This window comes from Electrona antarctica (genome assembly GCF_951216825.1).
Source record: "Electrona antarctica genome assembly, contig: scaffold_223, whole genome shotgun sequence".
Lineage (NCBI taxonomy): Eukaryota > Metazoa > Chordata > Actinopteri > Myctophiformes > Myctophidae > Electrona > Electrona antarctica.
This window is the reverse complement of record NW_027638010.1, coordinates 180,778-201,151: the sequence shown is the minus strand read 5'-3', so window position 1 is coordinate 201,151 and position 20,374 is coordinate 180,778. Positions and strand designations below refer to the sequence as shown.

The 20,374-nt window shown below is 43.3% G+C and overlaps 1 protein-coding gene and 2 long non-coding RNA genes across 6 annotated transcripts in view; 1 reads left to right on the top strand and 2 right to left on the bottom strand.

Annotated features, from left to right (window-relative positions):
* Positions 1–5,144: 5,144 nt before the first annotated feature.
* Positions 5,145–7,612, bottom strand: LOC306918462. Its single transcript, XR_013789340.1, has 2 exons — positions 7,188–7,612; positions 5,145–7,136 (listed from the first exon to the last, which is right to left on the bottom strand). It is a non-coding gene; the product is annotated as an uncharacterized lncRNA (long non-coding RNA).
* Positions 5,468–7,168, top strand: LOC306918461. Its single transcript, XR_013789339.1, has 2 exons — positions 5,468–5,576; positions 5,695–7,168. It is a non-coding gene; the product is annotated as an uncharacterized lncRNA (long non-coding RNA).
* A 930-nt stretch (positions 7,613–8,542) lies between the features above and the next one.
* The window catches only part of serinc1 (serine incorporator 1), a 32,531-nt gene continuing 20,699 nt past the window's right edge, over positions 8,543–20,374 (bottom strand). For 3 of the 4 annotated variants that reach the window (XM_079531363.1, XM_079531364.1, XM_079531361.1), the window contains 4 exons: positions 16,698–16,788; positions 15,226–15,370; positions 9,155–9,382; positions 8,543–9,038 (listed from right to left, as the gene is read on the bottom strand). In XM_079531363.1, coding sequence (XP_079387489.1) covers positions 8,900–9,038; positions 9,155–9,382; positions 15,226–15,370; positions 16,698–16,788 — 603 coding nt within the window. In that variant the 3' untranslated portion in view covers positions 8,543–8,899. The remainder of the gene's footprint in view (positions 9,039–9,154; positions 9,383–15,225; positions 15,371–16,697; positions 16,789–20,374) is intronic. The other variant, XM_079531362.1, reaches the window with a different exon arrangement.

The following is a 20,374-nucleotide window of genomic DNA, read 5'->3' as shown; positions in this document are numbered from 1 at the left end:
ATCCTCTCAAGAGTTACATTATTGTTAAACATCTGCATTACTTAATTTACAAAAAGTCTACACAATTATAGACTGTAGAAGAATTGCTATTTTGATCAACGTTTGCCTGTTATCTCTCCTAATGGTACCAACATCAATACAGCATGGAATTGTGGACTAAATCTTAGTATCCAACGACAACAAAATATTACTAATATAACTTTGCGTGTATGTGGGGCTTGAGCCCGGGCCTCCAAGTAGCCAGTCCAACGTGCAGTCCACGGTGTCAACAGGGCTGAAGCCGTTTAGCAGGCTGTTGAAGGCTAGTCTTGGCTGTGGACTACATGTAGTTATATGTAGTGTGAAGTTCGCGCGGAAGTGCTCTTGTTGTTCTAGCGTGTCACTTAACTGACCAACGGGTTGTATTTTGAAGAGTGGACGGAAGTGCTCTCATTGTTTTAGGCGGTGTTTTAACAGCGCTAATGAAACAAACATAATGTTTTAGAACCCATTTAAAACCCATAAACATTTACTATTATTGTTATTAATGTTATATAAAATAAAATAATGATGTTTTTGAACGTATTTAAAACCCATAAACATTTACTATCGTTATTATTATTGTTATTTGTATTCTTATTCTCGGCGCTCATCAACCATGCATTCATTTAAATGTATATTCTGCAATTCTCCATTAACACCGCAGGATGGCAGCAAAGCCTAGATTTGACTTATTTTTTTGCAAATGGGTCTTAAAATGAGAGCAAATAATGTCACATCTACCACAGTCTGAGCACTTAACGGTAATAATAATAATAATAATAATAATAATCCCACAACGCGGCGCATCAGCGACACGTTGTTTGTAGATCGGGCTTGTAGATCTGCTATTTTCGTGCACGACACCGTCCTACGACGGTGTACAAATGTACCGATGGAAAAGTAACTTATTAAAGATTATTTAAAATAATTTAATGAATGGATGTGAAACTATAGTTTCACATCCATTCATTTCTGAATTGTTTTAAAGAATTTACAATTACAATTTACAATTTAGGCATTTAGCAGACGCTCTTAATCCAGAGCGATTTACATTAAGCAATAACAAAAGCATGGCATACATCACATATATAAAAAGTAGTTATCATGAATCATGCGTAAACTAAGAACGTAACAGTGGAGTATCTATGTTAACTATACATACTATACTATATAATATATTATACATGTGTACTATAAAGTGCTATGACTACATAAAGTGCAATTCTAGAGCTGTCTACATAACAAGCTATAAGTCTGTTAAAATACTATCTAAGTCTACATAATGTGCTATCTAAGGGGCTAGGCTAGGGCAAGTGCTACGGGCCATGGTGGAGTCTGAAGAGTGAAGAGGTGGGTTTTCAGACTACGGCGGAAGATTGAGAGTGAGGCTGCAGTTCTGACTGTGATGGGAAGTGCATTCCATAGTTTTGGAGCCAGAAGGGAGAAGAGTTTGGGACGTGTGGAGCGTTGTCCCGGCGTTTTTAGTGAAGGTACCTCCAGCTTCCCTGCGTTGGCTGATCTGAGTGCGCGGGAGGGTTTGTAGGGTACGATCATACTTGTGAGATATGGGGGGGCCATGCCTTTGGTTGCTTTGAATGCCAGCATCAGAGTTTTGTATTCTGTGCGGGCAGCGACCGGGAGCCAATGGAGGGAGCGGAGAAGGGGGGTGACGTGTGAGAATTTTGGCTGGTTGAAGACCAAGCGGGCAAGAATAAATGAATATGTTCTGTTAGTCAGTCACCCTAACCCTGTTTAAAAGGAGCTGTGGTTTTCAACCTTTTTCACATCAAGGCCCATTATTTATTCTGCATCTGAGCCACGGAACCACCTGATGACAGTTAGCCTCTCAGACCCATCTGAGCCACGGAACCACCTGATGACAGTTAGCCTCTCAGACCCATCTGAGCCACGGAACCACCTGATGACATTTAGCCTCTCAGACCCATCTGAGCCACGGAACCACCTGAAGACATTTAGCCTCTCAGACCCATCTGAGCCACGGAACCACCTGAAGACATTTAGCCTCTCAGACCCATCTGAGCCACGGAACCACCTGATGACAGTTAGCCTCTCAGACCCATCTGAGCCACGGAACCACCTGATGACATTTAGCCTCTCAGACCCATCTGAGCCACGGAACCACCTGATGACATTTAGCCTCTCAGACCCATCTGAGCCACGGAACCACCTGAAGACATTTAGCCTCTCAGACCCATCTGAGCCACGGAACCACCTGATGACAGTTAGCCTCTCAGACCCATCTGAGCCACGGAACCACCTGATGACAGTTAGCCTCTCAGACCCATCTGAGCCACGGAACCACCTGATGACAGTTAGCCTCTCAGACCCATCTGAGCCACGGAACCACCTGATGACAGTTAGCCTCTCAGACCCATCTGAGCCACGGAACCACCTGATGACATTTAGCCTCTCAGACCCATCTGAGCCACGGAACCACCTGATGACAGTTAGCCTCTCAGACCCATCTGAGCCACGGAACCACCTGATGACAGTTAGCCTCTCAGACCCATCTGAGCCACGGAACCACCTGAAGACATTTAGCCTCTCAGACCCATCTGAGCCACGGAACCACCTGATGACATTTAGCCTCTCAGACCCATCTGAGCCACGGACAACCATTTGATGACATTTAGCCTCTCAGACCCATCTAAGCCACGGACCACCATCTGATGACATTTAGCCTCTCAGACCCATCTGAGCCACGGAACCACCTGATGACATTTAGCCTCTCAGACCCATCTGAGCCACGGAACCACCTGATGACATTTAGCCTCTCAGACCCATCTGAGCCACGGAACCACCTGATGACATTTAGCCTCTCAGACCCATCTGAGCCACGGAACCACCTGATGACATTTAGCCTCTCAGACCCATCTGAGCCACGGACCACCACCTGATGACATTTAGCCTCTCAGACCCATCTGAGCCACGGACCACCTGATGACATTTAGCCTCTCAGACCCATCTGAGCCACGGAACCACCTGATGACATTTAGCCTCTCAGACCCATCTGAGCCACGGACCACCTGATGACATTTAGCCTCTCAGACCCATCTGAGCCACGGACAACCATTTGATGACATTAACCTCTCAGACCCATCTGAGCCACGGACCACCATTTGATGACATTTACCCTCTCAGACCCATGGACCACCACCTGATGACATTTAGCCTCTCAGACCCATCTGAGCCACGGACAACCATTTGATGACATTTAGCCTCTCAGACCCATCTGAGCCACGGACCACCATTTGATGACATTTAGCCTCTCAGACCCATCTGAGCCACGGACCACCATTTGATGACATTTACCCTCTTAGACCCATTTGAGCCACGGAACCACCTGATGACACGTTAAAATTACCACCGCTGAAGTGCCCTTGAACAAGGCATTGAACCACTACGATGAAATGTGTTCTATGAGCAGGGCCTGGCTGGAAACAAGTTCTTGAGCTTAGCCCAGATACCCTGGGTAAATATAGTAATCATTTCATTTCACATTTAGCCTCTCAGACCCATTCGAGCCACGGACCACCATTTGATGACCTTTAGCCTCTCAGACCCATCTGAGCCACGGACCACCATTTGATGACCTTTAGCCTCTTAGACCCATTTGAGCCACGGACCACCATTTGATGACCATTAGCCTCTCAGACCAAAAACTAAATGATATTTTGTTATCGTTCAGATCAGATTTTGTCCACAATTCCTTGCTGTATTGATGTTGGTATACCATTAGGAGAGATAACATGATGTTGGTACCTATAGGAGAGATAACAGGCAAACGATCAAAATAAGAATTATTCTACATGCTCTAATTATGTAGACTTCTTATAAGTAGCCTAATGCAGGTGTTTAACAATTCCTGGGTCCATTAGGTTTAATCTTACGCTCTCAAGAGTTAAAGTAAAGATCTAATACAGTAGGGGATCACCTCAAACCCTTAAGGACCACCGGTTGAGAACCACTGGAATATTGGATTCAGCATTAGAAACACATTAGTGTAATTAACAAATGTAATCAATATGCCACTATTCTGAAATTACTTCTTAGGCTATAGCCTGTGTCATTTTGTTTTCAAGAGTAATCAAGTGTTTACTTTAAAATATATCAAAATGTGCTACTATATTTAAACTAAGTGTTACATCCCAGAGCTGGCCAGCCATGTGACCAAATAATGACCATGTGACCAAATAATGACCATGTGACCAAATCATGACCATGTGACCAAATCATGACCATGTGACCAAATCATGACCACTCCAAGGCCCAATCGCCTCCCTCAAGCCCTGAGCCCTGAACCCTCATTGACTTTATAGTGACGTCAGCTGTATAAGTGCTTGAGGGTGAGAGGCTGCAAGGGCTCCAAATTGTTGTGAAAGGAATGGGACAGCACTTTGAAGATGAGTCCGCCATTCATGACACTTTGCATCACTTTATAAAACCTGTCCTTATTCACAGCCAGTGCCTACATGCATGACATGTCTATCATGTCTATTTATGTCGTTTTATTATTAGTTTCATAAATACACTTTCCTGTGTGATAGGGGGTTGTAATATTCATATATAATAATATTCATCATAAATTGCATTTCCATATTATTTTACTTTGCTCATTAGTCATTTCTCATCATGTTTCCCTTATTATTATTATTGTTATTAAATATATAGCCTATCCTTCCATTCCGTCTCCCTTTGAGAACAGTGAGAAAGCACTATTGTGTTTGTTGACATTCTAACCGCGGTAAATAACTAATTTGCATACTTAAATGATTGACGTTCGGAGGATCCCCCTCATTCCCCTGGTAACGCTATGAACTGTGGGTAATTTCTTTGCCAAAGTTAGCTAAAGTCAGCATCGATGCTGACTTTGGCAAAGGGCACATAAAGGGGCGGGGCTGAGCCCTCACTGACTTACCGATTTCAAATGGGACATCCCTCAAGCCCTCGCAGACTTCACATGAACGCGCAGCTAAGTCAGTGAGGGCTCATTGAGTCAGCAAGGGAGTGGATTGGGATTGGGCCCAAGTGTCCATTTAACGGATAGGCAGTTACAGGTTCCCTTTTTAGAAATCTGAATCAATTCACAAGGAGAGATCCTGTATTTAATTTACTTTATTATGTATTCGTTACCTACAATGCATTTTACATCAAAACGCAAAGAACACAATTCTATGGTAACAAAAAAGCAGGGGTGAAACAGCTCCAACAACCTACAAAATAACTTATTCACAAATGTAGCATTTTACTTAGAAAGGGTTAGCATGGGTTAACCCATTTTACTTGGAAAGCTCAGTGCAAATGAAACTACAGCCAGAGTCAACTATGCAACAGTCAAGCTAGGTTTACAAAAACTGGAAAAGTAACATCATCACTTTATTTTTTATGTATTTTAGGATAAACACTTAATAATAAATAATAAACAAAATGAAGCTAAGGTACACAACAGCAGAGAACGACACATCATGCATATTGAAATCACCAATTTAATGTGTTTATTGTATGATGTATGATACATGGGTGATGATGGAGGGGTTCACTGTCTCCACACTCACTCCAGAGGGCCACTATAGTTCCACACTCACTCCAGAGGGCCACTATAGTTCCACACTCACTCCAGAGGGCATCTATATCTCCACACTCACTCCAGAGGGCCACTATATTTCCACACTCACTCCAGAGGGCCACAATATCTCCACACTCACTCCAGAGGGCCTCTATATCTCCACACTCACTCCAGAGGGCCACTATATCTCCATACTCACTCCAGAGGGCCACTATAGTTTCACACTCACTCCAGAGGGCCTCTATATCTCCACACTCACTCCAGAGGGCCACTATAGTTCCACACTCACTCCAGAGGGCCTCTATATCTCCACACTCACTCCAGAGGGCCACTATAGTTCCACACTCACTCCAGAGGGCATCTATGTCTCCACACTCACTCCAGAGGGCCACTATAGTTCCACACTCACTCCAGAGGGCCTCTATATCTCCACACTCACTCCAGAGGGACACTACTAGTATCAGGATTATTTTCCACCTGCGATGCAGAATATTCTATGATTCTTTTCAAAGGTTGGTGAAAAACACTCTGAATAATGTTAAGCTACTAATATAGATTGAAGTAATTAAAGTGGAATTGTAACAGCTGAAATCAATGTATGAATTAAATTGGTTTATGATGTGATATCATTTAATCATTCCATGAGGTGAAATCAGGCCGCTTGCACACAGTATAGTTATAAATAATTTACACAGAGCCTTTTCTACATGAGAGATGTGTGAAAATACAAACACTGAAAGGAGTTTGCACACAGCCTTTCGTTTCTCGGGACGAATATGGGAGTGAATGTCGGAGCACGGAGAGAAATAACCGACCTCACGTAATGTCAATCACGTTTGCACCGAATATTGCGTCCGTAGAAAAGGGGTGGATGTTATCCCTCAGCGTTGTGTGCTTCCACACCAACACATAACCCTAACCAACCCTCTGCTCCTCTAACTAACCCTAACACATAACCCTAACCAACCCTCTGCTCCTCTAACTAACCCTAACACATAACCCTAACCAACCCTCTGCTCCTCTAACTAACACCAACACATAACCCTAACCAACCCTCTGCTCCTCTAACTAACACCAACACATAACCCTAACCAACCCTCTGCTCCTCTAACTAACCCTAACACATAACCCTAACCAACCCTCTGCTCCTCTAACTAACCCTAACACATAACCCTAACCAACCCTCTGAACCTCTAACTAACACTAACACATAACCCTAACCAACCCTCTGAACCTCTAACTAACACTAACCAACATTATCTCTAACCCTAAGCCACACCAACACATAGATGAACATGGCGTTTGACCTTCTGAGCAGAGCTGTGACCTTCAGACCAACAACTACTCCGCTGAGAAGTTGACCATCTCAAATAGGCAGCCCATCTTAGGGTTAGGGTCAGGATCATCTTCGCTGCTGCTCCATTTCCTTCTGCCAAAACATTTCTACGAATATAAATAATACACATCACCTTTTCATTTTTTTGCGGATTTCGGACGCTGCAAAAAAAAGCAAGCTGTGTGCAAATACCTTAAGATATACCTTAAATACCTTAAGATATACCTTAAATACCTTAAATACCTTAAGAGATGTAACATGATTTTAAACAGTGTTCTCCTCCAATCAAATTAATGCAGCCACCTCAAAGGAGTGGGGGGGGGTCTATTCTATTCACGTACATATATGAGAGAAAATTCCACACGTATATGTACACGTACTGTATGAGCAAACACCACACGATGCTGTCTAATATATTCACTACGAGCAAAAAGACCATCCGTCTAATAGTATCAGATCACTGTGTCTAATACTATTAGATCACGGTGTCTAATAGTATCAGATCACTGTGTCTAATACTATTAGATCACTGTGTCTAATAGTATCAGATCACTGTGTCTAATAGTATCAGATCACTGTGTCTAATAGTATCAGATCACTGTGTCTAATAGTATCAGATCACTGTGTCTAATACTATTAGATCACTGTGTCTAATAGCATCAGATCACTGTGTCTAATAGTATCAGATCACTGTGTCTAATAGTATCAGATCACTGTGTCTAATAGTATCAGATCACTGTGTCTAATAGCATCAGATCACTGTGTCTAATAGTATCAGATCACTGTGTCTAATACTATTAGATCACTGTGTCTAATAGTATCAGATCACTGTGTCTAATAGTATCAGATCACTGTGTCTAATAGTATCAGATCACTGTGTCTAATAGTATCAGATCACTGTGTCTAATACTATTAGATCACTGTGTCTAATAGTATCAGATCACTGTGTCTAATAGTATCAGATCACTGTGTCTAATAGTATCAGATCACTGTGTCTAATAGTATCAGATCACTGTGTCTAATAGTATCAGATCACTGTGTCTAATAGTATCAGATCACTGTGTCTAATACTATTAGATCACTGTGTCTAATACTATTAGATCACTGTGTCTAATAGTATCAGATCACTGTGTCTAATAGCATCAGATCACTGTGTCTAATAGTATCAGATCACTGTGTCTAATATTATTAGATCACTGTGTCTAATAGTATCAGATCACTGTGTCTAATAGTATCAGATCACTGTGTCTAATATTATTAGATCACTGTGTCTAATATCATTCCCAAAACAAGCAGGGAAGCAGGTGTTGGTATGGATGTGTAATAATGTTATTTTATTTTTCCCTGGGGGGGTATATTTAGGAGGGGTCAGGTGTGATTAGGAGGGGTCAGGTGTGATTAGGAGGGGTCAGGAGGGGTCAGGTGTAATTAGGAGGGGTCAGGTGTAATTAGGAGCGGTCAGGTGTAATTAGGAGGGGTCAGGTGTGATTAGGAGGGGTCAGGTGTAATTAGGAGGGGTCAGGTGTAATTAGGAGGGGTCAGGTGGGGTCAGGTGTAATTAGGAGGGGTCAGGTGTAATTAGGAGGGGTCAGGTGTAATTAGGAGGGGTCAGGTGTAATTAGGAGGGGTCAGGTGGGGTCAGGTGTAATTAGGAGGGGTCAGGTGGGGTCAGGTGTAATTAGGTGGGGTCAGGTGTAATTAGGAGGGGTCAGGTGTAATTAGGAGGGGTCAGGTGTAATTAGGAGGGGTCAGGTGGGGTCAGGTGTAATTAGGAGGGGTCAGGTGTAATTAGGAGGGGTCAGGTGTAATTAGGAGGGGTCAGGTGGGATCAGGTGTAATTAAGAGGGGTCAGGTGTAATTAGGAGGGGTCAGGTGTAATTAGGAGGGGTCAGGTGGGGTCAGGTGTAATTAGGAGGGGTCAGGTGAATTTAGAGTCAGAGGGTAGAGGTCAGGCTTCAGTCGAAGTCTCGGTTGACCAGCACCAGCGGCGCTACCAGCGTCCACACGTAGAGGGCGACACAGAGCCAGCTGGAGGACATCTTCACCCACACCGAAGGCCACCTGCTGGTCATGGTCTGGTATGACGCGTCAGGACTGGAAGGAAGAAACACTCATTATTATAGCTTATAATAGAGACACACACAGCCTAGCCTAGCCTATATATATATATATATATACATTAGGGATGGGCGGTATACTGTATATCTTACCTGTACCAGTTGGTTAAGGTCATCATGATGTAAAGTGAAGCCAGAAACAACATGAAGTGGAAGAACGAATAGGAATAGGTCACTCCGTCTTTCTCGTTGTCCACGGCTCGGTTCAAACCGCCCTCTGATTGGTCGGCGCCGTCGGAAAGGGGGCCGTCCTCGATGAGCGCCGACTCGTCACTCGTCAACGTCAGTTTGTTCATCTGAGCGTTGGACGAGTTACGAATACTGAAAGAATAACGTTAATGATTAATATGTTAGCAGTCAATGTGTTAATAATAACAATAATAATAATGATGACAGACGAGGCATGAGTTATGCCTGTTATCACTGTCTGTTATCACTGTCTGTTATCTGTTATCACTGTCTGTTATCACTGTCTGTTATCACTGTCTGTTATCTGTTATCACTGTCTGTTATCTGTTATCACTGTCTGTTATCTGTTATCACTGTCTGTTATCACTGTCTGTTATCTGTTATCACTGTCTGTTATCACTGTCTGTTATCTGTTATCACTGTCTGTTATCACTGTCTGTTATCTGTTATCACTGTCTGTTATCACTGTCTGTTATCACTGTCTGTTATCACTGTCTGTTATCTGTTATCACTGTCTGTTATCACTGTCTGTTATCACTGTCTGTTATCACTGCCTGTTATCTGTTATCACTGTCTGTTATCACTGTCTGTTATCACTGTCTGTTATCACTGTCTGTTATCACTGTCTGTTATCTGTTATCACTGTCTGTCTGTTATCACTGCCTGTTATCTGTTATCACTGTCTGTTATCACTGTCTGTTATCTGTTATCACTGTCTGTTATCACTGTCTGTTATCTGTTATCACTGTCTGTTATCTGTTATCACTGTCTGTTATCACTGTCTGTTATCTGTTATCACTGTCTGTCTGTCTGTTATCACTGTCTGTTATCACTGTCTGTTATCACTGTCTGTTATCACTGTCTGTTATCTGTTATCACTGTCTGTTATCACTGTCTGTTATCTGTTATCACTGTCTGTTATCACTGTCTGTTATCTGTTATCACTGTCTGTTATCACTGTCTGTTATCTGTTATCACTGTCTGTTATCACTGCCTGTTATCACTGTCTGTTATCACTGTCTGTTATCTGTTATCACTGTCTGTTATCACTGTCTGTTATCTGTTATCACTGTCTGTTATCTGTTATCACTGCCTGTTATCACTGTCTGTTATCTGTTATCACTGTCTGTTATCACTGTCTGTTATCTGTTATCACTGTCTGTTATCACTGTCTGTTATCACTGTCTGTTATCACTGTCTGTTATCTGTTATCACTGTCTGTTATCACTGTCTGTTATCTGTTATCACTGTCTGTTATCTGTTATCACTAAGGCCAAACGGAATCTGCGGGTTTTTTTCTGTTTTTCTGCGGTGACTCCGGAGGAAAATCTGCGGGATTCTGCGGAGTGTTTTTCTTTTCTTTTAAGGTTTTAGACAGTTATCCAGGACTATAATCAATGTGTTTAGAGCAAAAATAACTCTAAATATGCTAAATAAACCTTAAAGTACCACAACAAAGTAATTAAGATCTACCGTAAATCCTCATTTATAATCCGGGGCTTTTATTTGTCTCAACTGATTCTGATACCAGGCTTTTATTGGAAGGAGGCAGCTATAAGAAGGAGGCCTATATTTCTACTTTTCAAACTGATCATAATGAATAAATCACATTTTGGGTCTGTTAGACTCATTTATTGAAACCAAGTCCTCATAAAATATTAAAAAGTGCAGTTGCAGGTGCTCACTGGTCATTTTAACGGTTTTTTATAACAATATTGGCATATTGCCTATGTAAAATACCATAATAAAATCAACATCAATTTTAAACTATGATTCCCTGCTTTCATATGACATGAAAATAAATCCAATGGCAGTCCCTCAGTCAAATCTGGTCACAGTACTATTTACTATCCTATTTATTATTATTCAAATAGGCTATGGTATGGTATGTATCTATGCCTACAGTTAGGCTAATGACAAGTTCAGATGCAAATACTAATAACAAAATGTAAAATAAAAAATGTATGGTAGGCCATTTCCTATAATATCAAAGCAGCTAATATGAACAGTGCAACACTGCAGTGATCCAACTATTGCAACTTCAACGGGGGAGAGAGAGTCGCGTTAGAGAGAGAGAGAGAGAGAGAGGAGGGGGGTCGCGTTAGCAACAGGCTAAGCTCACAGCATATCGGTACGTTCGTTCTATAAGGCTAGATCGGCTACCGTCTGGGGGGCTGCTAAGCCCCCAAACGGTAGCGATCTACCCTTTAATAGAACAAACGTACGGGTACATTCGTTGCATGAAGCGTAGATCTGCGAGCTCGCAGCACGTCATGCCACAAACAGAAACAGTACTCTCCCTCCGCAGTTAGACTGCTGCTCTCGTTGTCCGTGGCCATGAAAAGTGCTTATAGTGGCGTTCTCTCCCGAAGTTTGTTTGTTGCGTTGTGCACGAGCGCGAGCAATATGCGACCACCGGCATTTGGACACTAGTGACAGCCAGCCATGCAGTCAGGGCAGCGAAGGTAACAGATACGGATACGGCACTTGAAAAAAAAAGACTTCCGACAGCTTTTGAAGTTTTGATATAAAGCTATATTAAATATTCTCGTCCAGAGCCTCCAACATATTAGTCAGCAGTAGAGAATGAGGGGAGGAGGGAGGGGCGGGATGCATCCACTGGTTAATATGCTGGCCTGGGTAAAGTAAACTACAACATGAACGGGTTAAATTTCCGCGGAAAATCTGCGGCGTTTTCATCGGAACACCGCGGCCGCGTATTCCGTTCGGGCCTGGTTATCACTGTCTGTCTGTTATCACTGTCTGTTATCACTGTCTGTTATCTGTTATCACTGTCTGTTATCACTGTCTGTTATCACTGTCTGTTATCTGTTATCACTGTCTGTTATCACTGTCTGTTATCACTGTCTGTTATCTGTTATCACTGCCTGTTATCTGTTATCACTGTCTGTTATCACTGTCTGTTATCTGTTATCACTGTCTGTTATCTGTTATCACTGTCTGTTATCACTGTCTGTTATCACTGTCTGTTATCACTGTCTGTTATCACTGTCTGTTATCTGTTATCACTGTCTGTTATCACTGTCTGTTATCACTGTCTGTTATCACTGTCTGTTATCACTGTCTGTTATCTGTTATCACTGTCTGTTATCACTGTCTGTTATCACTGTCTGTTATCTGTTATCACTGCCTGTTATCACTGTCTGTTATCTGTTATCACTGCCTGTTATCACTGTCTGTTATCTGTTATCACTGCCTGTTATCACTGTCTGTTATCTGTTATCACTGTCTGTTATCACTGTCTGTTATCACTGTCTGTTATCTGTTATCACTGTCTGTTATCTGTTATCACTGTCTGTTATCACTGTCTGTTATCTGTTATCACTGTCTGTTATCACTGTCTGTTATCACTGTCTGTTATCTGTTATCACTGTCTGTTATCTGTTATCACTGTCTGTTATCACTGTCTGTTATCTGTTATCACTGTCTGTTATCACTGTCTGTTATCACTGTCTGTTATCGCTGTCTGTTATCGCTGTCTGTTATCACTGTCTGTTATCACTGTCTGTTATCACTGTCTGTTATCGCTGTCTGTTATCGCTGTCTGTTATCGCTGCTTGTCATAAAACTGCTATTCTCATTGGCTCATAAAACCTTCATTTTTTCCCTCTAAATCCAAAGTTCAGGTGTAGCAAATTCTGTGAATTTTGATCAAAGATCCCAGGAGGAGACAAATTTAACCCTAACCCAGGAGACAGATTTAACCCTAACCCAGGAGACAGATTTAACCCTAACCCAGGAGACAGATTTAACCCTAACCCAGGAGACAGATTTAACCCTAACCCAGGAGACAGATTTAACCCTAACCCAGGAGACAGATTTAACCCTAACCCAGGAGACAGATTTAACCCTAACCCAGGAGACAGATTTAACCCTAACCCAGGAGACAGATTTAACCCTAACCCAGGAGACAGATTTAACCCTAACCCAAGAGACAGATTTAACCCTAACCCAAGAGACAGATTTAACCCTAACCCAGGAGACAGATTTAACCCTAATGGAGGAGACAGATTTAACCCTAACCCAGGAGACAGATTTAACCCTAATGGAGGAGACAGATTTAACCCTAACCCAGGAGACAGATTTAACCCTAACCCAGGAGACAGATTTAACCCTAACCCAGGAGACAGATTTAACCCTAACCCAGGAGACAGATTTAACCCTAATGGAGGAGACAGATTTAACCCTAACCCAGGAGACAGATTTAACCCTAACCCAGGAGACAGATTTAACCCTAACCCAGGAGACAGATTTAACCCTAACCCAGGAGGAGACAGATTTAACCCTAACCCAGGAGACAGATTTAACCCTAACCCAGGAGACAGATTTAACCCTAACCCAGGAGACAGATTTAACCCTAACCCAGGAGACAGATTTAACCCTAATGGAGGAGACAGATTTAACCCTAACCCAGGAGACAGATTTAACCCTAACCCAGGAGACAGATTTAACCCTAACCCAGGAGACAGATTTAACCCTAACCCAGGAGACAGATTTAACCCTAACCCAGGAGACAGATTTAACCCTAACCCAGGAGGAGACAGATTTAACCCTAACCCAGGAGACAGATTTAACCCTAACCCAGGAGACAGATTTAACCCTAACCCAGGAGACAGATTTAACCCTAACCCAGGAGACAGATTTAACCCTAACCCAGGAGACAGATTTAACCCTAACCCAGGAGACAGATTTAACCCTAACCCAGGAGACAGATTTAACCCTAATGGAGGAGACAGATTTAACCCTAACCCAGGAGACAGATTTAACCCTAACCCAGGAGACAGATTTAACCCTAACCCAGGAGACAGATTTAACCCTAACCCAAGAGGAGACAGAGACAGATTTCAACTGTTTTTCATATAACTCAAAATGGTGGGAGTTCTAAAGGTCAGAGGTCAAAAGTCAGAACATGAAAGATGTTCAGCATGAGAAGACACGGTTCATGAGTTATGCCTGTTCAAAGTTTGCATTTTCAAATGAGTGCTATAGCGCCACCCTTTGACCAATGGTCTATAGCGCCACCCTTTGACCAATGGTCTATAGCGCCACCCTTTGGCTAATGGTCTATAGCGCCACCCTTTGACCAATGGTCTATAGCACCACCCTTTGGCTAATGGTCTATAGCACCACCCTTTGGCTAATGGTCTATAGCGCCACCCTTTGACCAATGGTCTATAGCGCCACCCTTTGACCAATGGTCTATAGCGCCACCCTTTGACCAATGGTCTATAGCGCCACCCTTTGACCAATGGTCTATAGCACCACCCTTTGACCAATGGTCTATAGCGCCACCCTTTGGCTAATGGTCTATAGCGCCACCCTTTGACCAATGGTCTATAGCACCACCCTTTGGCTAATGGTCTATAGCACCACCCTTTGGCTAATGGTCTATAGCGCCACCCTTTGACCAATGGTCTATAGCGCCACCCTTTGACCAATGGTCTATAGCGCCACCCTTTGACCAATGGTCTATAGCGCCACCCTTTGGCCAATGGTCTATAGCGCCACCCTTTGGCTAATGGTCTATAGCGCCACCCTTTGACCAATGGTCTATAGCGCCACCCTTTGACCAATGGTCTATAGCGCCACCCTTTGACCAATGGTCTATAGCGCCACCCTTTGGCTAATGGTCTATAGCGCCACCCTTTGGCTAATGGTCTATAGCGCCACCCTTTGACCAATGGTCTATAGCGCCACCCTTTGGCTAATGGTCCTGGGCTTCGCATCCTTACCGTTTGGCATGGCCCTCTAGTCTACCATGTTGCCGAGTAGACGGTTCAGCCAGAACTGCTATTTTTGGCGGAACCTGTACCTGGAGTACAGGAGTAATATCTGTACCTGGAGTACAGGAGTAATAGAGTACAGGAGGAGTACAGGAGTAATATCTGTACCTGTAGTACAGGAGTAATATCTGTACCTGGAGTACAGGAGGAGTACAGGAGTAATATCTGTACCTGGAGTACAGGACACACATGAGGAAGAGGATCAATCCCACAATGCCTTGCGCATCCCACCACTGAACCACCGGGGCGTCGCCAGACCCAGGGACCGTGCTGTTTACTCCGATGATAGCCAGGAGGCTGGGATTACACCTACGATCTGTAATAGATTACATTACAGGAGGCTGGGATTACACCTACGATCTGTACGAGATTACATTATTACATCTGTTAGGAACTGTACTGTTAACGCTAATGATAGATTACATTATTACATCTGTTAGGAACTGTACTGTTAACTCTAATGATAGATTACATTATTACATCTGACAGGAGGCTGGATTACATCTACGATCTGTAAGAGATTACAGACATTACATCTGTACATGGTGTACAGAGTGACCAGGGTCAGTAGTATTATGATATAGTAGTAGTAATAGTAGCAGTAGTAATAGTAGCAGTAGTAGTAATACTAGTAGTATATATATTATAATAGTACCAGGTTCGTTGGTCATAGCAGACCAGGTGAGGTACATGGTGTACAGAGTGACCAGGGTCAGTAGTATTATGATATAGTAGTAGTAATAGTAGCAGTAGTAATAGTAGCAGTAGTAGTAATACTAGTAGTATATATATTATAATAGTACCAGGTTCGTTGGTCATAGCAGACCAGGTGAGGTACATGGTGTACAGAGTGACCAGGGTCAGTAGTATTATGATATAGTAGTAGTAATAGTAGCAGTAGTAATAGTAGCAGTAGTAGTAATACTAGTAGTATATATATTATAATAGTACCAGGTTCGTTGGTCATAGCAGACCAGGTGAGGTACATGGTGTACAGAGTGACCAGGGTCAGTAGTATTATGATATAATAGTAGTAATAGTAGCAGTAGTAATAGTAGCAGTAGTAGTATATATATTATAATAGTACCAGGTTCGTTGGTCATAGCAGACCAGGTGAGGTACATGGTGTACAGAGTGACCAGGGTCAGTAGTATTATGATATAGTAGTAGTAATAGTAGCAGTAGTAATAGTAGCAGTAGTAATAGTAGCAGTAGTAGTATATATATTATAATAGTACCAGGTTCGTTGGTCATAGCAGACCAGGTGAGGTACATGGTGTACAGAGTGACCAGGGTCAGTAGTATTATGATATAGTAGTAGTAATAGTAGCAGTAGTAGTATATATATTATAATAGTACCAGGTTCGTTGGTCATAGCAGACCAGGTGAGGTACATGGTGTACAGAGTGACCAGGGTCAGTAGTATTATGATATAGCAGTAGTAATAGTAGCAGTAGTAATAGTAGCAGTAGTAGTAATACTAGTAGTATATATATTATAATAGTACCAGGTTCGTTGGTCATAGCAGACCAGGTGAGGTACATGGTGTACAGAGTGACCAGGGTCAGTAGTATTATGATATAGCAGTAGTAATAGTAGCAGTAGTAATAGTAGCAGTAGTAGTATATATATTATAATAGTACCAGGTTCGTTGGTCATAGCAGACCAGGTGAGGTACATGGTGTACAGAGTGACCAGGGAAGACTGCAGCAATCCTGACCGTGGTTGAGTCTCCTGTAAACACACACACACACACACACACACACACACACACACACACACACACACACACACACACACACACACACACACACACACACACACACACACACACACACACACACACACACACACACACACACACACACACACACACACACACACACACACACACACACACACAGTTAAACTGTGTGTGATGTGCGTTCTCTACTCACTCAGCAGCTCCATGTGTTAACATGCTGCCACTAATTGATTGGCTGAAGTTGAACTGCACTGAGTCTGGAGTTCAGCCCATTGGCAGCATGACAGACAGACCCATCTAGCCAATCAGGGCGTTAGTAGTTTCCTTGACAGACAGACCCATCTAGCCAATCAGGGCGTTAGTAGTTTCCTTGACAGACAGACCCATCTAGCCAATCAGGGCGTTAGTAGTTTCCTTGACAGACAGACCCATCTAGCCAATCAGGGCGTTAGTAGTTTCCTTGACAGACAGACCCATTGAGCCAATCAGGGCGTTAGCACCCTGGCCAAGACCTACGCTGAAAAGACTATCAGCGGAAGTGGCGGAAGTGTTGCGTGTAAGATAACTACGTCACGCGGTGCGGCTGTGTTTACTAGTCCCCACCCAATGATCATTTCAGCGGGAAAAAATTTTCGGGAACACAACGCGGCGATTGGTCAAAAAACGTTAACTTCCGGGGGGGGGTTACACGGCGGAAGTCCTGCCTTAGATAGCTTATTTGTCCTAGGTTGTGACCAGGCTCTTCTTTTTCGCAGTTAAGTGAGCCTGGGACCGAGGCTAGGGCGTTAGTAGTTTCCTTGACAGACAGACCCATTGAGCCAATCAGGGCGTTAGCAGTTACCTGAAATAACTGCTGTTCTTATTGTTTCTGTGTAAACCTTTAAACTTGTTGCGTCAATACATATAATAATATAATATAAATATTGTAGAGATAATAAAATAATAATATAATGTTTTAGACGAGGTGAGGACCCGTCTAAAACATTTAGAAAATAGTTACGGGCCAATATATTTATAATAATATATTTATAATAATATATTAATAATAATATATTAATATATTTATAATAATATATTCATATATTTCGACACTCACTCCAGAGGGGCCACAGTGCATATTACTGTCGTAGCATAAATAGCCGATCTACAAGCTCAAAACGCGTCGCAATGCGCCGCGTTTTGAGCTTGTAGATCGGCTATTTTTGCTATATTTGAATTGAAAAGCTGAATAATGTTTTCCTATTTTTTAATTGGAATCCTGAAAAGTAACCTTTTTATTGAATTTAAAATGCATTTAGTTATAGTTATGTTAACTTTATGAACTGTTAACATAACTACATTGGACACAAAAAGACAATAACGTTTTAATACTAGTCATTAAGTACTAGTCATTTAATACTAGTCATGAAGTAATTAAAGCGGGTTTGGAATTGTAACGGCTGAAATCAATACTAAATCAGTATTCTGATATTAACATGAGGGTGCATTAGGTGAAGGTGGGGGCCGCATGTGGCCCCCACCTTCACTTAATGCAGCCCTCATGTTAATATCTTCTCTCTGTCTGGGGGCCACATGTGGCCCCCAGACAGAGAGGAGGTCCTGACAGGACAGAGAGGAGGTCCTGACAGGACAGAGAGCAGGTCCTGACAGGACAGAGAGCAGGTCCTGACAGGGCAGAGAGGAGGTCCTCTGACAGGACAGAGAGGAGGTCCTGACAGGACAGAGAGGAGGTCCTGACAAGACAGAGAGGAGGTCCTGACAGGACAGAGAGGAGGTCCTGACTGGACAGAGAGGAGGTCCTGACAGGACAGAGAGGAGGTCCTGACAGGACAGAGAGGAGGTCCTGACAGGACAGAGAGGAGGTCCTGACAGGACAGAGAGGAGGTCCTGACAGAGAGAAGCCAGACTGGAGTGGAGAGACGTGATCGCGTTCACGAGTTACCGTCCGCGCGGTGCTTTGTATTTAACAGTAATTAACACAGCGAACGCTAACCACGTATCCGTACATTATTAATTAATCAAACGTCCGGTGCTAACCACGTATCCATAAAAAAAAAAAATTAAAGATATTTTTTGCGGCTTACGCCTTTTATTGGTTTTTGAAGGGACAGACAGTAGGCTGACAGGAAACGGGAGAGAGATGGGGGAAGACATGCAGTAAAGGCCGTGTCGGGCTCGGGAGTCGAACCCGCGGCACACTGCGACTGGATTACCAGTCGGGTGCCCAGACGGTTACGCCACCGCCTGGGCCGTATCCATACATTTTAATCACTTTTTTATTGCATACTTTCATTCATCTTTTTACCCACCCGGACAATGAAGAACCATCCTCCTGTCATTGCTGCTTAGTCCCGCTCACGTGATCAGAAAAAAAAAAAAACCCTCCCCTCCTCAAAACAGGAGGGCGGGCCGCTTTACGTGTAGAAGCCAGTGTAAAATGGACGCGCCCATGCCATGATCTAGTCGGTGTGTGAAAAGAATCAAATTTCACCTAACCTCGCCTCACCAGGCTTTCCTCCACCTCGGACATTTCACCCAACACTATAATACTCGATTCCCCCCTCCCCTCCTGTTTCTCCTGCAGGAGGAGGGCCTTGCGAGATGGGGGCTCTGTCTCTCGGAAAAAAACATGATGAACGGAACGCTGTTACGCTGCCTAAAACACATGATCTGCACCGGATCGGCATTGCATAACGTCTGCAACACACATGGACAGATGCATGTTTCCTTCTTCATACTGTAGCGACAAAACGATCCCCGAGCCTACAATACTACGAACTAACAAACGAACCACAGTATCGAGAGGGGCCGCCATGACAACAGACAGTCTACCGTTGGGGGGATCACGTATCGCCATGCAGAGCCGTCATAATCATTATAATTGTAGTGATAAGACCGCAATGAACGCGTCGGGGACGTAATCGACCCGGGTGTAATGTATAACGAACTTTTCCGCGTCCTAAACCGCGGTGTTGTGATCTGTGGAAGTCATTTTTTCCTTGTCGACATCACAGCCGGGCTTAGCTAGCCTGGCTAATAAGCCAGACTAATATCACACAACACTGTCGCGGTATATCAGTCTGGGCTGGCTCCACTTGGATTTCATTTCCCGGGGAACATTTTCTCTTTGACGCAATTGGTCAGAGCTACTGTCAGTCAAAAGTCTCAAGCATTGAACGTCACTGTACCAAAGCCCGCCCATATTGCATACCGTGTCCCGATTGGTCCGACCTGTTCTCGATTGTAGGAAAGAGGCGTGCTACTGAGCCTCGCCAGACCGAAATCCGCTGGTAGGCAACTTTTTTTTGCCAACGGCTGATTCGGTCTGGTTTATTAACCAGGCTAGGGCTTAGCACCTCTCTAGACAAGGTGAAGCTTTTTCCATCGCTCCAAAAGCTGCATGCCCAGGCATGTCCCCCTATACTAGCTTGCAAAACAAAATCAGCTAATGACAACGCGTCTCACCGTTATACTATAGTTCTGAACCGAACGGTGGAATGGGACTTTTTATAGCCGTACGGATCAAGACTTTTGCTGCCCAATGTGCCCATGGACCCCCCCCCCCCCCCCCCCCCC